At 40.2% G+C, this 20,107-nt stretch overlaps 2 protein-coding genes across 4 annotated transcripts in view; both read left to right on the top strand.

The window, feature by feature from the left end:
* Positions 1-834: 834 nt before the first annotated feature.
* On the top strand, positions 835-6,276 carry lamtor5 (late endosomal/lysosomal adaptor, MAPK and MTOR activator 5). Its single transcript, XM_023292514.3, has 4 exons — positions 835-973; positions 1,064-1,125; positions 4,134-4,251; positions 5,908-6,276. Exons 1-4 carry the CDS (start codon positions 939-941, stop codon positions 5,966-5,968), a joined length of 276 nt encoding a protein of 91 aa, XP_023148282.1. The 5' UTR covers positions 835-938; the 3' UTR covers positions 5,969-6,276.
* Positions 6,277-6,465: 189 nt separating this feature from the next.
* slc16a4 (solute carrier family 16 member 4) overlaps positions 6,466-20,107 on the top strand; it is a 29,873-nt gene continuing 16,231 nt past the window's right edge. Inside the window, exons 1-7 of one of the 3 annotated variants that reach the window (XM_023292518.3) lie at positions 6,466-7,027; positions 7,387-7,460; positions 9,826-9,954; positions 18,860-18,992; positions 19,271-19,403; positions 19,587-19,730; positions 19,865-20,026. In XM_023292518.3, coding sequence (XP_023148286.1) covers positions 18,876-18,992; positions 19,271-19,403; positions 19,587-19,730; positions 19,865-20,026 — 556 coding nt within the window. In that variant the 5' untranslated portion in view covers positions 6,466-7,027; positions 7,387-7,460; positions 9,826-9,954; positions 18,860-18,875. Of the gene's footprint in view, positions 7,028-7,281; positions 7,461-9,825; positions 9,955-18,859; positions 18,993-19,270; positions 19,404-19,586; positions 19,731-19,864; positions 20,027-20,107 lie in introns of all 3 variants that reach the window. The other 2 variants (XM_023292517.3, XM_023292520.3) reach the window with 2 other exon arrangements.

Below are 20,107 nucleotides of genomic sequence, written 5' to 3'. Positions count from 1 at the left end.
TTGACTCAGATGGTAACAGTAATGTTTGACTCAGATGGTAACAGGGGCGGTGGAGATGATTGTGTTTCTGCACGTGATTTCTCAGTGATTAGATGATAACGCCAAACAAAAACGTCATGTCCAAATAACTGAGAGACTGGGAATCATGTGGCACTGGAGCTGTTTGGCATCTTCAGCTTATTCAGGAAAGACGTCATATGTGCTTCCTTGTGCAGTCCTTGAGAACACAGTGGAAACTGGATTATTTAATTTAAAACAATGTTTACAATAGTAAACTTGAATGTAACTGCTTCGCTGTTTCATTTATTTGATAAAAAGCAAATATTTGTAAAGTTGCAATAAATTTGCAAATGTGTTTTAATGATATTTTATGTAAAAAAAATCTTTGAAAAAAGAAAATTGATTTATCTCTTGTCATAATTGCATCTATTTTTGAGGTATAATTACAGTATAAAACTTGAATTTAACAATCTCATCTATTGAAATAACATATATATAGAGAGAGAAAATATTAAAAATGAATTAAGAAAAAGTTCTGACTTTCTAACAAAAAAATTGCAAATGTATTTTAGCAATATTTTATGTTAAAAAAAAACTTTTAAAAAAAAGAAAATCGCATACACATCTACATATATCCCCCAAAAAAGATAGATATAAAATAGATATTATCTATCCATCTATCTATCTATCTATCTATAATGCAGTAAATAAATATAATATTATACATGCAGCATTTTCTTTCCTGAAAATGGTTTGCTTGAGAGATACTGGTTTTGCTCTTTCGTTTCCGCGTTTCGTATATTTTGGTCTTCATGGGGATCCTTCGTGCACGTGACGGTCACCTGACTGCACCCGGAACCGTTAAGGAAGTAGACAACAACAAGAGCAGGTCTTCATGCAGAAAACTTGAATTTCGGAGTTCTTTGGGAGTGATAACAATGGAGTCGACCCTCGAACAGCATCTTGATGATACGTAAGTTAAAACCGCACCGTGACTGAGTTTGTATCGTTAAGTTTGTTCCGTTAACGGCAACTTTGGGCTCCTTGTCGGTGTTTCTGGCAGCATGAAGAACCCAGCAGTGGTCGGTGTGCTCTGTACGGATCAGCAAGGACACAACCTGGGCTGTAAGACAACACTTTCTTCCTGTTTTCTTTATAAACTTTACAGTAAAATGCATTTCAACTGGTTTCACATTGAACTGACCTTCTACTGACTGTTTGTCCGGTTCCCTTTTTAAAGGGTTGTAAGTTGGAACTAGTGGCCGTTTTATTTGTCAACACATAACTTAGAAAGGCTTTATAGATCAGGTTAGTGAAATCAATAAGAGCAAAGTATGGACTGTACAGAAAATTAGACCATCACAGTATTAAATTCTGAACAGTATGATTCATTGATTATTAAAATAATTGATGATTTTGTTTGATTGACACTTTAGTTCAGCGTTGTAACTCCACCGTTATGCTAAAAAATCAGCTGTAAAGCAGATGATGTAGCATAAGCCAAAATAATTCACCTTTACTGTATGGTTCTTTCTACATGTGTGTGTATTATCAATTAGTAATTTTACCATAATAATTCTGCAGTTGTAAATCTGCTCAGGCAGGTAATGAATGGTTGTTTAGTCTTTTCCCAGGCGATAATTGCTCTGGCAGAATGAATCAAATAACCAAAAAGCAGTGCCTACATACAGAAGTTATTCCTGTAACTGATCTATTAAGATAAGATAAACTTTATTGATCCCGCCGTGGGGAACGTTCACTGTTGCAGCAGCTCCAAAAGAAAAAGTATAAAGGCAGCACAAAAATAAATAAGAAAAAACACACATTGCAAATTTTCAGAGAAACATTATATACAGATGATGATTTGCGTATGTAAGAGGGAAAAGTGCAGCAGTAAACAGAGGTAGACCAGTTTATAATGCGGCATTGTAAATCCTGACAGATGTTGGAATAAAGGACCTGCAGAAAAGCTCCTTCTTACACTGAGGGTGTAACAGTCTGTTGCTGCTTACAGAGTTCACAGTCTGGTGCAGAAGGTGGGAGGTGTTTCCTATGATAGTGGACAATCTGGCCAGAGCCCTCCTCTCTCCCACCACCTCCATGAAGTCCAGGGGGCAGCCACAGACTGAGCTGGCTCTTTCTATCAGTCTGTTGAGTCTGTTCTTATCCCACTCAGAGCAGCCCCCTCCCCAGCACACCACACAGGATATCACAGATGCCACCAAAAGTAAACACGAAGTGTTGGTAAATGTTTGAACAAGCCATTAATTAAAGCTTTAAACCCCCAAACCTGATAAATGGTATCTTACCTGAATGTGGTACCAGCATACGTTTGATTAAACTTTGATTAGCTCATATAAAATCACTCAAACACAAATAAATCAGACAGTGCTAAATAATTGTCCAGGCATAAATTCCTGAAATTTACTAGAATCTGGTTTTCAGATGAGAGTGTTTTTTGTTGTTCTTTGTCTTCTATGACAGTCAGTCGATAAGTTTTTGATGACATTCCAATGTGTAGCTGATAACTCAAGAAAATAATAGGCATGTTGATAATGGAAATAACTCAGAACATTTAGTTCATGAGTAAAAAATAAATGTCCCCAGCATTTATTGAAAAGCAATAATATATTTCTCAGATTAAACAGAAGCTAATCTTTTCTAAAGGTAAACATGATGAAAGCTCTGTAAGCCACAAAGATACGCTAGATGGTTTTAATTTTTCCAACAAATGACTTTACATTTATTCGCTGCTCTTAGGGCTGATTTAATAAAACGAGCATTGCCCCTCTCATTGACAGGGAAGAGATACCTACACATTTGAATTCCTTTCCAAAGCAGAAAGAAATGCAAATACAAATGTGAGAAAATGAACTATGACTTTGAGAATCTCACGCCTTGTTTTGATAATCTTGATCATTTGTGATGTTTGTGCCAGTTTAAGCAACTAAAAAAGATTAAGTAGACAATCATTATAATCACAAAACCCAGGTGCAAATGCTTCAGATGGAAAATGTACATTTTTAAACCTGTATGAAACAAACGGCTCATTCTGTTCTGTCCAACTGCGCCACGAACACTGAAGGGTTTAATCACAGTCATCAGGGTAATAACTGCTTCATATCGGAAATTACTTTGTAGAAATAAATGCTAAATGAATTACTGAAGAAAAATGACAAAGTGAAGTTATTTGTGAGCATTGCTGATAATAAGTAGCAAAATCAGGTATAGCAAATTACCTCCTTTCTGTCCACTGACATGTGGACTTTAATGACTAAATATCACAGAATTCACTGGTCATTACATTCAGATTTTGTTATCATCTTACAAAAAACACTTCTGATAGAGATGAGGAAAAGCATAGAAAACCTGTAATACATAAGCTTTATCCTTGGAAATACACTCTCATGATTTAACTGTTTGTTCAAAACAAGAGTAAATCAGCTTAACACAGAAGAGGAGCTTAGAAGAACAGTTACAGTTACATATCCATGAAAATGTGCATATTTGCTTTCTCACTGAGATTTAGATGAGTAGCTTTTTAGCTCTCTCATGTCTCCATCGTAAATCTGAATATACAGGCAGCAGCCAGTTAGCTTAACTTAGCATAAAGACCAAAAACAGGAAGAAACAAAAAGCCTGGATCTCTCCAAAGTCTGCAAACTTCACTAATTAACACCTGATACTGTAGTAGGTTTTTCTCATACATACAAAAACTGAGGTCTGCAAATAGCAAATTGTGTTTTTCGGGATTTATGTGCCAAAATTTTTGGCCAGGTGCAGTAACTTCCAGGCCTGTTATTACCATTATGAGTTTGCTAAGAAACCAGCAGCGAATGCAGGAAATTAGTGTGCTTGTCCCTGAATGTTTAACTGTTTTTTTAAGGGCAGCCGGAGCGACTTCACAGCAGTGAAAACCCAATCGGCTCATCACCTTTATGAAAAGATGTCAAATAATTCATAATATAATAAAGTCAAAAACACTTTGATTTGGCTTCTCGATGGTTAAATGTTTCAGCTTTGGAGAAACAGCTTGAGTTTGCAAATTTGATTTTAGTTATTCACAGGGGAAGTTTTTTTAGCACCATCTTCACAGTTTCTTTAACATTGTGTAATAACTGTGTTATTTCCAGGCCGTGGGTCCCTGTCGGATGAACATGGTGGAGTCGTGTCAGTTTTGGCCAAACAAGCTGCAGCTCTGACCAGAGACCCGACCGACACCCCGACCGTGTGTCTGGAGTCTGAGTCAGGGTGAGAACTGACACAACCTCTTGTCCATTTTTGCTTGACCGACTCAACTCGTTTATCTCTGTCTCAGTGGATTTAAGGTGCGTCTTTGGGGGTTTTTGATTAATATGTGGGGAGATCAATAACTCGTGAAGAAAGTGTTGAAAGAGATCCAGAATCAAAGATTGTGTTTCTACCTCCAAAGCCTTGGCAAGGGAGATTATTTTTGTGGCTACACTGCCACCTTCTGGACTCTGCAAAACATCATCTGCTGGACTGGCATCAGTAATTTTAACTCTCAGCTGTACTTCTGATTATTAGAGAGAAGTGATCTAAAATGTTGGACTTTGTAGTGATTGCATACAAACTGTGGATGAACCTGCTGAAGGGAGTGTGAGTCCCTGCAACCCCTTTCCAATAAAATCTATATTTCACATACACAACAAACATCCATATCTTACAATTTATATTATACACAGAAACCCAACGATGCCCCTTGAGCAAGCATTTGGTAACAGCGGGGAGGAAAATCTCACATTAATTCTCCTCTCTCTGCTCCTGTCACATTTCTACTCACTGTGGGCTCATTGTTTTAAACTGCAGTGTAAAAACCTGCACCTCTATGGAAAAAGAGAGAACTCAAAAATGTCCTCTGAGCAACGTGACAAAGCTATAATGCTGTAAATAATGAAACATTTTACAAAAATGTAAAAAAATTGGGATTCAACATGTACATTTTTTCAAGTGTTCATAGGTGTTGCCAATACTGGGAAAAAATGGTGACTCTACATATTGTAGATGTTTTACTACTTCCATTTTTTTTTTAATTTGTTTCCCTTCTGCAGTTCAGGCAAGTTCAACTGAATCCCTGAGTCTCTAGTGGCTCCATGGTTGCGCCAAGAAGCACTTTGGACTTTTTTTTTGTTTAAATGAGCCAAGTAGAAAACAGTACTTTAGATTAATTACAGTGGTCTTAGGTTTGGTTAAGTTATCTCACTGAATGGCCCTTAATGGATGAGTAGTTTAAGGACTGTTTGTCTTTTTTTTTTTTTTTTCTTTTACAGTGTCTGGCTCTGATAAATGCTGTCATTTTGATAATTTTTTCAAACCAATACCATGCCTTTCAAACCTCCTGGCAGAGTTAACCAGAATAAACCTGACAAAACCAGACTCAGGAAAGTCGACTGTCTGCAAACAATAAACAAGGAGCTGGGTGGTGCAGCGAGTAACTGCAGATCAGAAATATACAGCTCTGGAGCAGGAAATACCTGCTGAAAGGTGCAGAAAGAGACAGAGAGAGAGAGAGAGAGGACAGAGAGGACAAACCACGGGAGAGACACAGTTAATAACATGCAGCAGTGGCATAAATGCATGCAGAGTGAGAGCTGAGGAGAGGTGCCCGGTGCATCATGGGAGCTCCCCCAGCAGCCTGGGCCTGCAGCAGCATAAATAAGGGATGCTTCATGAAGATGATGTTGCTAAAAATAAGTCACAGCATCGCAGTAATATTGCTTTTTAGGAAGTTTTGTGGAGGGAACGTAGTATTGATTGATCATCCAGTAGCTGCAGTGGAGGTGAATGACTGACATCATCGCTTTGAACTTATCCCTGTTGTCTGTACTGCTAGTATTTATCAGGTGGATGTCTCTCTTAGTGTTTTTATTTGTGTTTGTTTTGTAGAAACATCCTGGTGAGGAGTCACGGCACCATCACAGTAGCAGTTCACAAGATCGCATCCTGAAGACAACCACTGACGAGTTTCATTGTAAAGAAAGTCACACAATCTGAGAAAGAGGAATCTGGAGTTTCTACACTGATGTGCTGTGTTTTTTTGTAAATTCATATTCCAAAAGCTTGTTAACTTTGTGTGCTCTTCCTCTCTTTCTGTAAGTAATGCTCTTCTACTGATGTCATGTACAGAACAGGGCTTGCCTCATGCTGAATGCAGCCGTGCTGTTGCTGCTGTGTGTGTCTCTTGTGTTGTCTTTTATTCCCAGGCAGTCATGCACAGTCATGAACAACCCTTAATAAACTTTAACCTGACTGTGAGCATGCCCTCTTATGTGTTAAGTATTCATTATTTTCTCCTTTGCCTTGGTTATCCAGTTATTTTTCCCTTTGACACCTGCGAAACATTGATGCAAGTTTTGAAGTTTGTAATCATTAATCACAGTGCCGTGAACCCCGTGCTACTCTGCGCTAAGCTCTGCCTTATATAGAGACAGAACAGGAGCGTGCAGGAACAGGCAGGATTGTGTGTGCTGGATGATTCTGGGGTATTATTTGTAGATGTTTCTAAAAGGAAAACCTGCTTTTCCCTTTGCGCATATTAGATTGCAGTGCGTCTTGGTGGCGCACCGCCTCCTCTCCAGGATCTGAGGAAAGTCCTGCGGTGGCTCTGATGTTTTGACCGCAGAGCTTTTTCTTTTCTTTTTTTTTTCCTACTTCCCACCCTCTGAGCCTTCAGATGGGGTTCATTGCTACGTCTCAGTCACGTGGCCTCCCTCGGTGAAGGCTTTTTGCTCTCTGCGGCTCCTCGGCACAGCGAAGCGATGCTGAGGCTGAGGTGTGAGATGCAATCCAGAGGCTCAGGTGCATAGAGGCGAAGAAGTTATGGCACGGCCATCCTCGGACAAACAGGTCCCGCAGCGATCCCTCTCTGTGTCAGAAAGCACCTCAGTGGTGCCGCGCAGGTCTTTCAGGGACGCACAACCCCGGAGCCGGAAAACACCAAATTACGCGTCAAATTAAACTAAATACAATCGGAGAAAAACAAGTCGACGGCAGGAGGAGAATCCAGGTATGTGCAGCTCCTTGTTGTTCTTCTGGTGTGAGAATGGATAACTGACAACATTTAAACGATTTTAGGTGTGCAGAAGACGTTCTGTTTAAAATTGAAGTCATTTCATCTGGGCTACCCCGTGCGTAAAAAATAAATCTCCCCCCCAAACTGTTCTCCTCTGTGACCCTCCAAAGTTATTTTTGGGTGTAAAACTTTTCACCCAGATTACGTCAGTGCTGGTTTTAGAGCCTCTATTTTGTGTTTTTGCTCAGATGGCACCCAGATGACATCTTGAAATTCACCCGTGAAGTGTCTGAAATTTTTTCGCGTCTGCTTTTCGACCCCTTTTTTTCTCCTCTCTCTCGTCCAACCAGCAGAGTTGAGTTGAGCGAAGGACGCAATGCAACAGGCCTGCGAAGTGAAGATAACAACTGGCTCACAGCTCCACACGGTAAGACCACCCTGTTCTCTCCCCCCACCGCCACAATAATGCGTTTTTCTGTATGCACCCTGCGGACTAAGCCAAAAAGCTCTGAGCTAAACAGCCTGCATTTACTACATAATCTCACAATTCCTCACGACTGATGTCGGGCTTTTCTCAGTGCAGAAGTGAAGCTGTGATCAGAGTTGGAGACTCAAGGTCGAGGCTTGTTTTGATGGATGAAAACTATTCAAAATGATCTCAAAAATAATTGGAACATGATGAAAGTGACACTTTCCGAGAGTTAGAAATTTGCTCAGACCTGCACAAAAGTAGATTACTAGTGTTGGAAGGAGCTCAATTCCTGATATTTTTACTTGTGGGAGTATTTTTTCTATTCCTTATAATTTACAAAACCATCCTAATAGGATTAAAAGATGCTATTGTTTGCCTCTGATGATCAACTGGCAGGTCTGAACAGCACTTCTGAACTCCAGTCAATAAACCTTCACTGCTACTGGCTCAATGAGAGTTTTAAAAATAACAGAAAAGCTGCACAGGTAGATCATTTCACCAGTCTGGTTATCTCAGACGCTCTAGTGGATCCATAATGAAACATGATGTGTTTTGTCACTCTAACCTGTTTTCCAGAATTTTGACACAGTGCAGCTTTGGATGTTTTCGAGTAAAACGTGTCACTGTTTGGAAGTCATGATCTTTATTTGACCCACTTTTTAAACGGTTGCTTTGCCAACAAGAAGCTGATGTTCACGTTTTAGCTCGGAGCTCTTATAGACAACATATATGAAGAACAAAGCATTGGCAGACTTCAGATCGCCAGCTGTTTATGCTGCAGCTGACATGTCAGTGCAGATCGTTTTAAGTGTGTCAGCCTTAAAGTGTCTGCCACTGACAGTTCTAGTTAACGTACTGACGTACATGCCATCAGTCAGACCGCAGACTCACCCTGACAGTTTAAATAAACACATGTATTTTAATAAACTAGGAGAGAAAAGTATGTTAGAACGTCACCTTACTGACTCATAACCTGTAGAACCTGGTGGGTGAGTTTTTCCCCAGGTGTAGCTGCTTTCCTCTTCAGAGTACAGAAGTCAGAGGGAATCAGGCCGACTGGATTTATGGTTTTAATTAAAATTTTCCTGTCATTGAAGAAACATACACATAGAACCAGGGTGTCTAACTCATCTTAGTTCAGGGGCAACATTCAGCCCAATTTGATCACAAGTGGACCAGACCAGTAAAATCACAACATAATGACCTATAAATAACCACAACTCCAAATTTTTCCTTTAAGTGCAAAAAAGTACATTCTGGAAATGTTCACATTTAAGGAATTATCTTTTTACAAACCACTATGAACAACCCAAAATTTCTTAAGAAAAATAAGTGAGAGTTCAACAATATTATGCCTCAGTTTATCATTTACACATTACAACCTACAGATCAGTGTCTGCAAAGGAACACAACATTTAGTCACAGGTATCAGGAACTGAACAATATAGTATTTAACTTTATGATCAAAGTGACAGAAGTCAGACAAAAAACCAGCAAAAACAAGCCAAAATATTACAAAAATGAGACGCATGACAAAAAAAATGAGACAAACGACACAAAACAATGTGCATCACCTAGAAATCGTCGCTTTTATGTTATCAACGGTTAAGTCATCATTTACCACTGCTTTAGAAATACTGCTCTTTTAGAAGCTGGTGCCAGATTTCCTCGTCTAATATCCAAACTGTTTATTCCTTGTACCACTCGTTTGGTAAATATATAATTGAGGGACGTTTGAAGTCCATGGGATACATCGTGCATACATTTTTATTAAAAGTAAAAAAAAAAAGTAATGTTTTTATGTTCATAATGATCACGTCTTTACAAATTCCATAATTTTTAATTATGGAAACAATCATTTATCAATAAAAAATGACTGGATATCACTAAAATGTCAACTAAATAATCATCCCAATTTATTAACAACCACCTTCTAATTAGCTAAACAATAATAAAATGAGCTTATTCAAAAACAGTTTTGATTGTGTTCTTTTTATTAAGATAATCATGACAGTTATTTCTTTTTTTTCTTAGTTATTTAATACTTAATATTTAATAGTGTGTGAGTCAAGTGTGGATTTATGGCATGTCAACAGGTTTACTACAATATCTTTATAAATAACTTTCAATTTCAGTTTTACTCAATTGTGTATATAATATTTAGAAGAATCTTTCTGTAAAAATGCCATGTGGTGTTTGGTTATTGGCAGCCAAGTTGATTTTCAGCCTGAAAACAGTAAAAATGTCAACTATGGTACAAATAGTCAATTATATGTTGACCCTGTTCCTTCACTCATCATCGCCGCCTTTCTTGTTGTAGGTCTGAAGCTAATCTTGATGCAACTGTAGTTTCAAGTGCCCTTCAACCAGCCGGAGAATGTCGCTCAGAAAATAGGACTTCTGAGCTCCCCTTCACCTCAGGTGCCTTACTACCGACACAGCACAACAGGTAACTCCACAAGCCTCTGGAAGTGGTAGATTTCTGATACAGAGGAGCTGTAATGTGCATGAAGTTAACATTCAGAGCAGCTGATGTGCAACTGAGCACGACTCCAGACCAATAAATCTGCCCGACTGAAAGTAAATTATGCAGCGCACACAGTGAAGGGAGGCTTTTTATTGATTTTTTTTTTGTTGTTGTTTTGACACTGTTGTTGAAAAAAATCTTTGACATCGTTTTTTTTGATCTGAGCGAATACAAAAATTTGCAGCTGGTAAAATATTCTGCGGTAAAATCTGATTATAAGGTCCCAAAGAGAAGGATTGATATCTGCACAGTTTGGCTGGATAAACTCGTAACACGCTGACCCTGATCTCCGAAGCTTAGTGCCATTTGTTTCCACAACTGAGGTGTGTGTGTGTTGTGTAATATTAGGTTCACAGCAAACTGCATCCACAGACTGTAAAGGGGACACATTGATTACAGTTTGACATGGAAGAGGTGATTGCATCGGAGGAGCCAGATGCTGTAGTTGTTCCTTCTGCCCAAATTAGTCACAACCAGATGCCAGCACAAGGTGGACGATGAAACCCAACAATTTTTCTCACTTGAGTCCCTGTAGACTTGTTTTAACTTCAACTGGATAGAACAATGCAAGAATTGTCAGTTTTCTTCCCATCGTTTTGGGAAATCGCATTAGTAGGGCATCTCCTTTCAGCTACTGTGGAAAACAGGATCAACTACAGCAAACAAAAACTGTTGCTGTGCACATTTTGACATGAGAACATTGCTCCGGGATGTGATTTTTGAGAAAATGAGCCTTTTACTTCTTCATTCTTAATGTGCAGCTTCTGTCTTTGACCCTTTTATGCTCCAACCTGAATACGGGCCGAGTGAAATTTCTGCGCATGTATTTTTATTGGCAATGACCCCAAATAGAAATCATTTGAAAGCACAAATCCTAACGACTCAAATGGTGAAAAATTGATTAAAGAAACCAGTGGCACAGCTACAAGAGCAACAGCAGCAAAAACACAGTGCAAACACGGTAAAACAGCAGTTTCTTATCTTATCCAGAATTATTCAGCTGACCAAATGATAGATTAGAGCGTTTTTTTGTCTTTTCCACAGTATTAAGGTGTTGCGGTTCTAGTGGAATTTAGAACCCAGAGTGAAAATTCACAGAGAGGTACGCAGGTGGAGGTAATCAGATTTCCTTTATTTCTTTAGAATTAACCAATAACCAATAATTTGCCACTATGGCCAGAAACTCCAAACATTGGGAAGAGGTGGAAGGAAGGCAGGCTCTGGTGGCTTGGCGGTTAGGGACAGAGCTGGTCGGTGGGGGGTACATCCTCTATCTGGAGGCCAGTGCTGATCCAGGACCGCTATCAGGAGGTCCCACTGAGAAGGCAGGCAGCTCAGTCGTGCAGTCCGGAAAAAGGACTCGAAACAGTGCTCACTCAGCGCAGACAGTGCAAGCATGCAACCTGCATGCAGTGTGGGACTCACTCTTAAAGCCCTGGTAATGATGATGATCAGCCACAGCTGCTCTCACTCTGCACTGATCACCAGCCAAGCAGAGAGATGGGGGCAGAAACCAATGAGCCAACTACAGGTGTTAATTTCTGATCAACTAAGATCAACCAAGAAACACGCAAAACGTCTCTAAAAACACAACTGTCCCTGGATCTGTTTGCTTCTCCTCTCAGGAATTTGATGCAGAAATAAAGAGGGTTATTTTTTAGATTTTGTAACAGAGCTGTGCTCCAATACGCTCCCACCTTCATTACTTAATTGTCCTTACACAACAGTTTTGATGTGAACAATAAAATAGACCAGACTGACAGGTGGAGCATCATTCAGCTCCCACTTGTGTAACTTTTATGTTTTTCTCATGCAGAAGTCAGATAGAAAACTTTATAGTTTGACATTTGATCCGGAGAAAATGTTTCCACTCTGAAGCTTATTTAACTGCTCTTTTGTATTGTTTTATTGCACTGCTGCACAGACCATGTAATCAGTTTATCCTCCAGTTAGTGTGTGTGCACAAGGCTGACTTTTAAGTTGAAGTTGAAACTCTGACTTTGGGCTTTGCAGCTCCAGGACTCGTGTCGGACTAAAGCCAAAGCTTTTGGTCTCTCTGCTGCTATTACTGCTACAGGCACTAAGAGCACAATGGCTTTGTGACTACTATGAACACACACAGTTCCACTCACTATTCAACAGAAGTCTGCACTTTAAACTGTAGTTTGACATTTTGGGAGATATTTTGTTGCCGAGAGCCAGATGAGAAGATTCTTATTCTTCATTCTTATACAACAAATTCCTGTTTTGTTTTGCCATTTTTACCAGAAAAGGAAAATGTAGAGACTGACAGGAAACAAGGAGGGAAATATCACACCTACAGCCAAAACATTTTAATATTCATACTTCTGGTTTAGTTGTGGTTAGCACTTCTGCCTTGCAGCTAGAACATCACCGGTTCGCATCCCCGCCTTCCAACGATCTTTCTGCTTGGAGTTTGCATGTTCTCCCTGCTCTCCAGGTTCTCCTGCTTCCTCCCACACTTCAAAAACATGCTGAGGTTGAGTTAGAGCTGGGATAGACTCCAGCCCCCCCGACCCTAATGACGTGTAAGCGGTCTAAAGATGTTAGATGGATGGATGTTGTAGGTGTTTGGGCAGATGAATATTCTGAACCGCAGACATTTTCTGGGTGACATTTTTACTCACTGTGAACTCATTTTTCACTCCAGTATTAAGTCCTGCACATCTATGGAAACAGCCTAATCATAGCTAGAAGTAGAGGGAACTCAAACATGCCTTTTGTGCAGTATGACAAAGTTCCAATGGCATAAACCATAAAAAAATCAGAATGAAAGTTGAATTTCTTTGATTATTCATTTTAAAAAATAATGAAAAATAAAGAAATCTGGAATGAATATGGGGGCTGCAAGGTGGCGCAGTGGTTAGCATCATTGCCTTGTTAGGGCACCTGGGATCTTTCTGCATGGAGTTTGCATGTTCTCCCTGTGCATACCTGGGTTCTCTCCAGCTTCCTCCCACAGTCCAAAAACATGCTGAAGTTAGTTTGTGATTCTAAATTGTCTGTAGGTGAACGTGCTTGGTTGTTTGTATGTGTATCCCTGTGATAGACTGGTGACAAAGATTTAAAGCGATGAGCCAACAAGGAACAGAAAGACTGATAAATAGATAAGATAAAAGGGGAATTTCAAGTGTTTTAAGGAGGAGTGAATGCATCCAACATATTTGTTAGAACTGAAGGAAACCAAAACTCTTCAGTGTTTATAAGAATACATCGAAAACTTCTGTTTTCAGTTTGCTCAGTGTAGATCCCACACACGGTCTTGACCTCATAAATCAGGCTTTCGAGGTGAAGGCGAAAAGATTCGTTGAATTCATCTCATTGTTGTTTGACAGAAAATGTGTTCTAAATCACAGCACCGTAAATGAAATGTAGGTTAAACAGGGACAGATTTCGAAGAACGTTATGCACCAAGTTACTAGAATCTGCCATGAGACCATAAACGTGCAACGCGATGTAAAAGCTGGAGAGAGACAGAGAGAACGTCCCTGTATAAGTATGCAGCAACATGGTGTTCATGCTGCACTACAAGGTGCTGAACTCCAATCCCCCAGCACTCAAACCCCTCAGCACATTCACCAACATGCACTCAAGCACACTCTAAGGACAACTTGTTAACAGCACATGGGGGGGAAATCCTTTCCTCACACTACACTGGCCCAATTCATTCCACTTTTAATCCGCTCTGTGCTCTCCGTCTAATTTGGTCCTGGCTTCTTATACATGTCTAAGTCACAGCGAGTTAGTGATGCAGGCTACAAAAGACCGGCAATAAACACAAGCTTTTACTACGACTTCAACCTCCTACGTTCTTTTAGGTGACTTTTCTGTCCAGCATCTAAGACCAGGTTGTATTTGTGCTCTTTACATGCTGGCAGTGAGGTGAAAAAGGGTAGGGTTTATTCGTGACATTCGACAAATGTTTCATTTTGTAGGTGAAAATCAAGGTTTTTTTGCTGCTGGTTGTTTTAAAGTGCTTCATAGATAAGTTTTACTTTGTGGGGGGGGGGCATGCTCTCTCTAGAGGGTGGCAGGGGTCCATGCCCGCTATCTGGTGGACGGCTCGGGGAAAACGGGCTGCTCCCGTGGCTTCAATGCTGCAGCGTCAACTTCAGCTGAAGGTACTGAGGCACTATGGTCCCTCGTGCCCTGCAATGTGAAGCCGGGCTTTATAGCTTTATAGCAGTAGATGGAATGATCTGCAGGTGTGAGGCTCTCCTGCAGCTGCATCCAATCCACTAATCAACAGCTGCAGAGCCTCACAGACCAGCGACTCACCGGCAGGGGAACGTACAGCCGAAAGGGGGCGGGGCTGAGCTCAGCCTGTGACACTAACTACATTATTTCTCAAGTTAGGGCACATACATTGCTCCACAGGTTTGCATGAAGAAAACAACGCAAAAATCAACCAAACCCTACACTCATTAAGAATTTACATCTCAAAAACTAATAATAACACAAGCTTTATTTCTATAGTGCTTTTCTAAGCCAGAGTTACAAAGTGCTTTACAGTAGAATATCAAACAATGTAAGGAAACTAAGTCCAGAGTCTGTACATGGTCAACTCAATTAAACTTTAAAGACAATCAGTCAAACTGAAGACGGCCAGGCTTGGGACTTTTGGTGAACTGAGGCAGAATGATCCACTGAGCATTAGACCTGGTACCAGTCTTAATCTCATTTCATTCTGACAAAGTGTTTCGTCTTCTTCTCCCACCTTTAAACTGCAGTGTATTGATGGCAGTCTCATAAAGATTCAGACCTCCAGAGTTTCATATGTAACAAACCTAAGGAATTGATCCTGTCTAACTACACAGTGTGGCCTTTCTATATCATTATTGTTCCTCAGAATCACTTTCCAGTTTTATCACGTGTGGCTAAATTACTCCAACATGAAAACTTGCCGTTGTGTAGCAGCTTTACGGAGTTGGAGCAGAGTTGTAGATGAGCAGGTGGGACTTTCATACATCCTCACATTCTAAAGGAAGTGTAGTGTTACATGTGAGCCATTTTAAGGTGGGAAGGAATTATTTTCATGGAAATAACTTCTTAATATGTAACCGATACGATACACAGAGTTGTGTTTTTAGGAGTTAAATCAATGACTGGAGAGAGACTTTTTTTTTTTTTTTTTTTTTTTAAAGTTATTTTTTTGACCTTTTTTCGGCTTTATTTAGGCACAGTGAGAGAGAGACAAGAAACAGGGGAAGACATGCAGCAAAGGGCCACAAGCGGGAATCGAACCCGGGCCGCTGCATGAGGGACCAGCCCCCGTACATGGATCACCCTGCTTAACACATTGAGCTATACTGGCACCTGGAGAGAAACTTTTAAAGCCTCATTAATACTGTCTTTACATATTTATACTTACATCTGTAGAGGAGGAAACGTCTTTACTTTTAAAGCCTTTTCTTAATGGATTAGTAATTATTTCTGTTATAGGTTTAGGTTTTTAGCACTGCTGACTCTCTGTTCTGGGTTTTGCCATCCTTTTCATATGCATGTTTCTCTGTTTATCTATTTTCCTCCCACAGTCAAATTCCACATTTTCCAGTGTGTAAACGAGACTATGAATATTTGAAACTCTATATGTGTTCAAATACAGTCACATTCCACTTTCGTCTTGCTAATATTCATGCCCATGTTGCATGTTTTCTTCACCTCACACCTCTATTCATGCCTTTCCTGCTTCAGTGCAACCTTCTGACCTTCTACAGATCTAAACCAACTATTGTTTGGAAATGGAAAAAAAATATTGCACATTATTGCTTTCATGCATTGTTTAGAGTTTAGAGCTCTACTTAATATTTATACCACACATGTCCTTTTTCAGGGTCGAGGCGGTTTCGCGTAATGAAATGTGTTTGTATCATGGTGGGAACTGTCCAGGACTCCTATGGTTCAGGCTCAGGATAAGCAGGTATAGATAACATATACAAGGATTAACTAAGTTCACGCCCTGCAGCTGTTTTACAAACTTCCTTTCGATAATGCTGCCCATATCTTAGCGCAAAGCATCGTCTTCATAGACACACAGAGAGAGCTTATGGTTAATATTTGATCTGATGTCGCATTGCTTTACTCTCCAGGTGCAGCAGAATAATACTGGCTGGTCTATTTTTACATGGAGACAACACTGTTTGTTTGTTTGGTCCTCGTGGACAGCACATGTATCTTTGGTTTAAGTTTCATAGAGTTAGAACAACCACATGAGGATGTCTTGTAGGACGGACTGTGTTTATTCATGATCATTTAAAATGTTAAATTCTGCCAAAATGATAATTAAACTAGAGAGTTTGTGGAACGAGCTGTGCGGTGTTGAAGCTGTAAATGAGAGGTATTTGGAGATAAATGATGTGTACAACATTTATTGCTGAATCAGGGCTGGCTAATCTCAAAGCTCATCTCCACGGAGGGATGAGGATCTGTCAGGAGAAAATGAGCGAGAGCCAAGTATTAGAAAATGCAAACAAACTACAGCAATGTGGTGAAACGTAGCAGATGGAGCAGTCGCCTGATTTGAATGAACTAACTGAATACGGACAAACGAGTAGCTGTAAATACACCACTGACTCTTTTCATTTATTGAGTCTGCATAAAAGTTAAACTAGAACTTCTACCAAATCCCGTGATTTATAGTAAATCATTCTTCAAAGTTGATCAGGATAAAGTTGATTAGTCAATGAGTTACTCAGAGGAGGCGGTATTTTGCACGGATAAAATGTTAAAGTACACCGTAGATGGTGCATCAGTGCACGTGCTTCTGTCTCCTTGTGATTCGGTGCAGGTGGTTGAGTGTAAGTCAACAGCAGAGGTGAAGACACATGACTTATGTACGGTATGTGCAGTGAATACCAGAGTTTGCTTATAACCATCAGCTGGGATGTTAAAGGCGTGAAGCTCTCTCATTCAGCTGATGTTTGCCCTCAGGCTGTATCTCTGGATGGCCCCTGCATCCAGCTGTGGGTTTGGTCCTTACAGAGAGCTGCACAAGTTAATTTTGACTTTGGTAATCCTCATATTAGCTAGTGGTTGTCTTGGATGTCCTTTTCCTTGGAAATAATTCCCTGATAGTTGCTTTTTTCCCTATGTTTGATGCTGTTAAAGCTCACGTGTGAGTGCATAAATGAGTGTATGTTTCACTTTAACAAGGCTCATTCTGAATCTGCTGACACAAGTCTTGGGAGGAGGATCCTGTAGAAATGTGCTCCAAGATGCACTCAAAATGATTCAAGGTCACACATTGCCTGTTGGGATGGCAGGTCGAACAGCAGTACAGCTGGATCTCACAGCGCAGCAGCTTCTGAATCACTTCTCAGCAGGAGCACAGGTTCATTTCAGAGAGCTTACAGCTTAAGTCTTAACTTCCTTGGTTACACATATACGTGTACATAAACACACGTGTGAGCTCACATGTGAGCCACAACAATATGGGTGGAAATTTAGTTTAAAAAAAACAACATTTAATTATCAGTGAACTCAGTAATCCATTGTTGTCCTCTTTGACCTCCTCTGCTGTCTGCCAATACAGACATCAAACTGCATCATCACACAAACTATCGGTGCTTTCTGCAGTAACCTGGTTTACATTAAGGTGCCCTGTGAAGGTGGAATTTAGCTTTCAAATTCTACATTGTTTACATCCACATTTATCTGCATGCAGTCTGCTTCTTTCCCACCTTTGTTGGTGCATATCAGCAGGTTTGTGTGTTGTGTCACCCAAACATGTATCATCAAGCGTTCGTGTCTGTGATTGCAATATAAACTCACAAAACGGGACCCACAGCATCACCCTGTGGGACTGATAATGGCCAAAAGCTCCACTGGGTCGCTTTAATTGGTGTTATTCAGAAAAAAGCTGGTTAACACAGCAACATTTTTGCAAGAGAAACTTGATTTCTTGGCCATGAATACAATAAACTGGGCTTTTAGACAGAATTTTTCAAAGTGCTGCCGTGACAGCATGGGATGAAAGGGAAAAAAACAGAAACTTGAGCTTGTTAGTCATGGTTCTGGGACTGTGCTGTTTCAAATTGTTGAAAAATGGCTTTCTAGTAACAGGTTTTCTTCGCTATACCAGATCCAGGTCTATGCGCCTCTTCTTAGGATCTGTTTTTCACTTCACAAATTAAATTTTCACAAATGTTCAGCTTCATCAGCATAGAGATTGTGTAGCTGCTTGTTCTTGGACATACACACTCTCTGCTTTCTATAGAAAGTGTGTGTGACAGTGCTGAGACACTGAGTCTGGTGCAGAAGCTGTAATAAGAGCAAAAGAGGTGGAAAAGTAACCAGCGTTAGTTGTACTGTCACTGATCTGAGTCACAGCTCAGTGATTTAACAGGTTATTATAATATGCCTGTCTGCTGTCACTCACATTTAGAAGATCATTCTGTGCTAGAGTGCACTGATAACAAATCCATGTTAAATATAAATGATTATATAATTTGATTGACTCTTTGGTCTGCGGTTTTCCGTAGAGCTGCATGAAGCAAAACTGATCAAAAGTTTTATTTAGCAAATAATTAAGCCTTTGATAAGAGTCTGCTTGTCTTCCTCTTTTAAAAAAAATGAATAAAACTTTAATGTTATGCTATTGCTGTTGTTCCTGATGTTATTGTGACACTAAGAAATGATTGAAATCACTAAACACAGTACTGAGAGTGTGTGAAGCAGGTGGATCCTGTACATTACCTTAAAATGGTGTACCTCAAATGATCACAAGTGTGGTTACATCCACATTACCCCACATTAAGACACCACACGAATGCCTCAGCTTCCATTAATGTTTCTTTTTGTCTTGAAGTGAAACTAAGGCCATCATGAACCTGTTCAGGAAGGACGTCATGGCCACGAAGAAGGACAAAGAGAAAGACATCCAGTATGAGGATCCTCCAGATGGAGGCTGGGGCTGGATGGTTGTGCTGCATTGCTTCCTGGTTTGTACACCTCAGTTAAAATCCTTATTTCTCTGCTGAATGTATTACTTTATTTTATTCTAAGGATGGTTTTAAATCTTCATCTAATATTAACCGTAACACTGATAGATTTGGATAGCTATAGATCAGACTAGGAAGTCTCATTGTTTGCACGTGTCTAAAGCTGTTGAATGTTAACAATATGTATATTAGGGAACCATGACACTGTGTAACATGGAAAGAAATGACCTCCACAGGGTTCATTTTCATCCATTTCTCTCCGTTTTGTGTGTGTGCAGGTAAATGTCCTTGTGATGGGCACTCTGAAGAGCTTTGGGATCTTCTTTGTGGCGTTCCAAGATGAGTTTGGAGGTTCAGCAGAGAGCATCAGCTGGATCGGTTCCATCATGTCCAGTCTGCGTCTGTCTGGAGGTTCGATTTGAAAACTGCCAAAATGCGTCACCCATTTAACTCTTACATCTGATTTTGCATTCTTTCCGGCTTGCCCCAACATTTATTTGCACACGTTTTCATCAGAATGCTTACATTTAGGTATTGGATTTTAGAAAACAGTAGATATTTTGTAGCTCTGGTTTCTTTGTGTCATGTCTGCAGCACCCATTGCCTCTATTGCCTGTGCCAAGGTGGGAACCAGGGTGACCTCCATCGTCGGGGCGGTTCTGGTTAGCGGAGGCTTCCTCATGAGTATTTTTGCTAGCAGCGTGGTATTCCTCTACATCAGCATGGGAGTGATAGTTGGTGGGTTGAAATGCGTAGTAAGCAAAAATACCTCCATAAAGCTGTTTCCCTGATGACTGTTTTCACTTTTCATCCCGTATGATCCTGTGATTGACCCAGTGTTTGGTAATGATGACTGTGTTCACTCCTCCCAGGAATGGGTTTTGCACTTCTATACCAGTCCTTCTCAGTGGTCACAGCGCTGTACTTCCGAAAAAGGTTAGCAACAGCGTATGCGATCGGGCGCTCTGGGATGGGACTGACCTTTGCTCTTGCTCCATTCACTCAGCTGCTTCTGGACCAATATGCTTGGCAAGGTAGGCAGAATGGACCTTTTAATGAGTGTATTTGTGTTAGAATTACAGAATATAAAAGGTGACATTTTAATTTGTGAGCTC

This window comes from Amphiprion ocellaris, chromosome 8, assembly GCF_022539595.1.
Source record: "Amphiprion ocellaris isolate individual 3 ecotype Okinawa chromosome 8, ASM2253959v1, whole genome shotgun sequence".
Taxonomy (NCBI): Eukaryota; Metazoa; Chordata; class Actinopteri; family Pomacentridae; genus Amphiprion; species Amphiprion ocellaris.
The sequence above is the reverse complement of the archived record's forward strand: the minus strand, read 5'-3'. Positions and strand labels throughout refer to the sequence as shown.

What these genes read in the sequence shown, in the direction of transcription:
- lamtor5 (XM_023292514.3), top strand. Translation starts at nt 939, where the DNA reads ATGGAGTCGACCCTCGAACAGCATCTTGATGATAC. An exon ending in GAACAGCATCTTGATGATAC is followed by an intron (nt 974 to 1,063) that starts GTAAGTTAAAAC and finishes TGTTTCTGGCAG; the next exon opens with CATGAAGAACCCAGCAGTGG. An exon ending in TGTCTGGAGTCTGAGTCAGG is followed by an intron (nt 4,252 to 5,907) that starts GTGAGAACTGAC and finishes TTTGTTTTGTAG; the next exon opens with AAACATCCTGGTGAGGAGTC.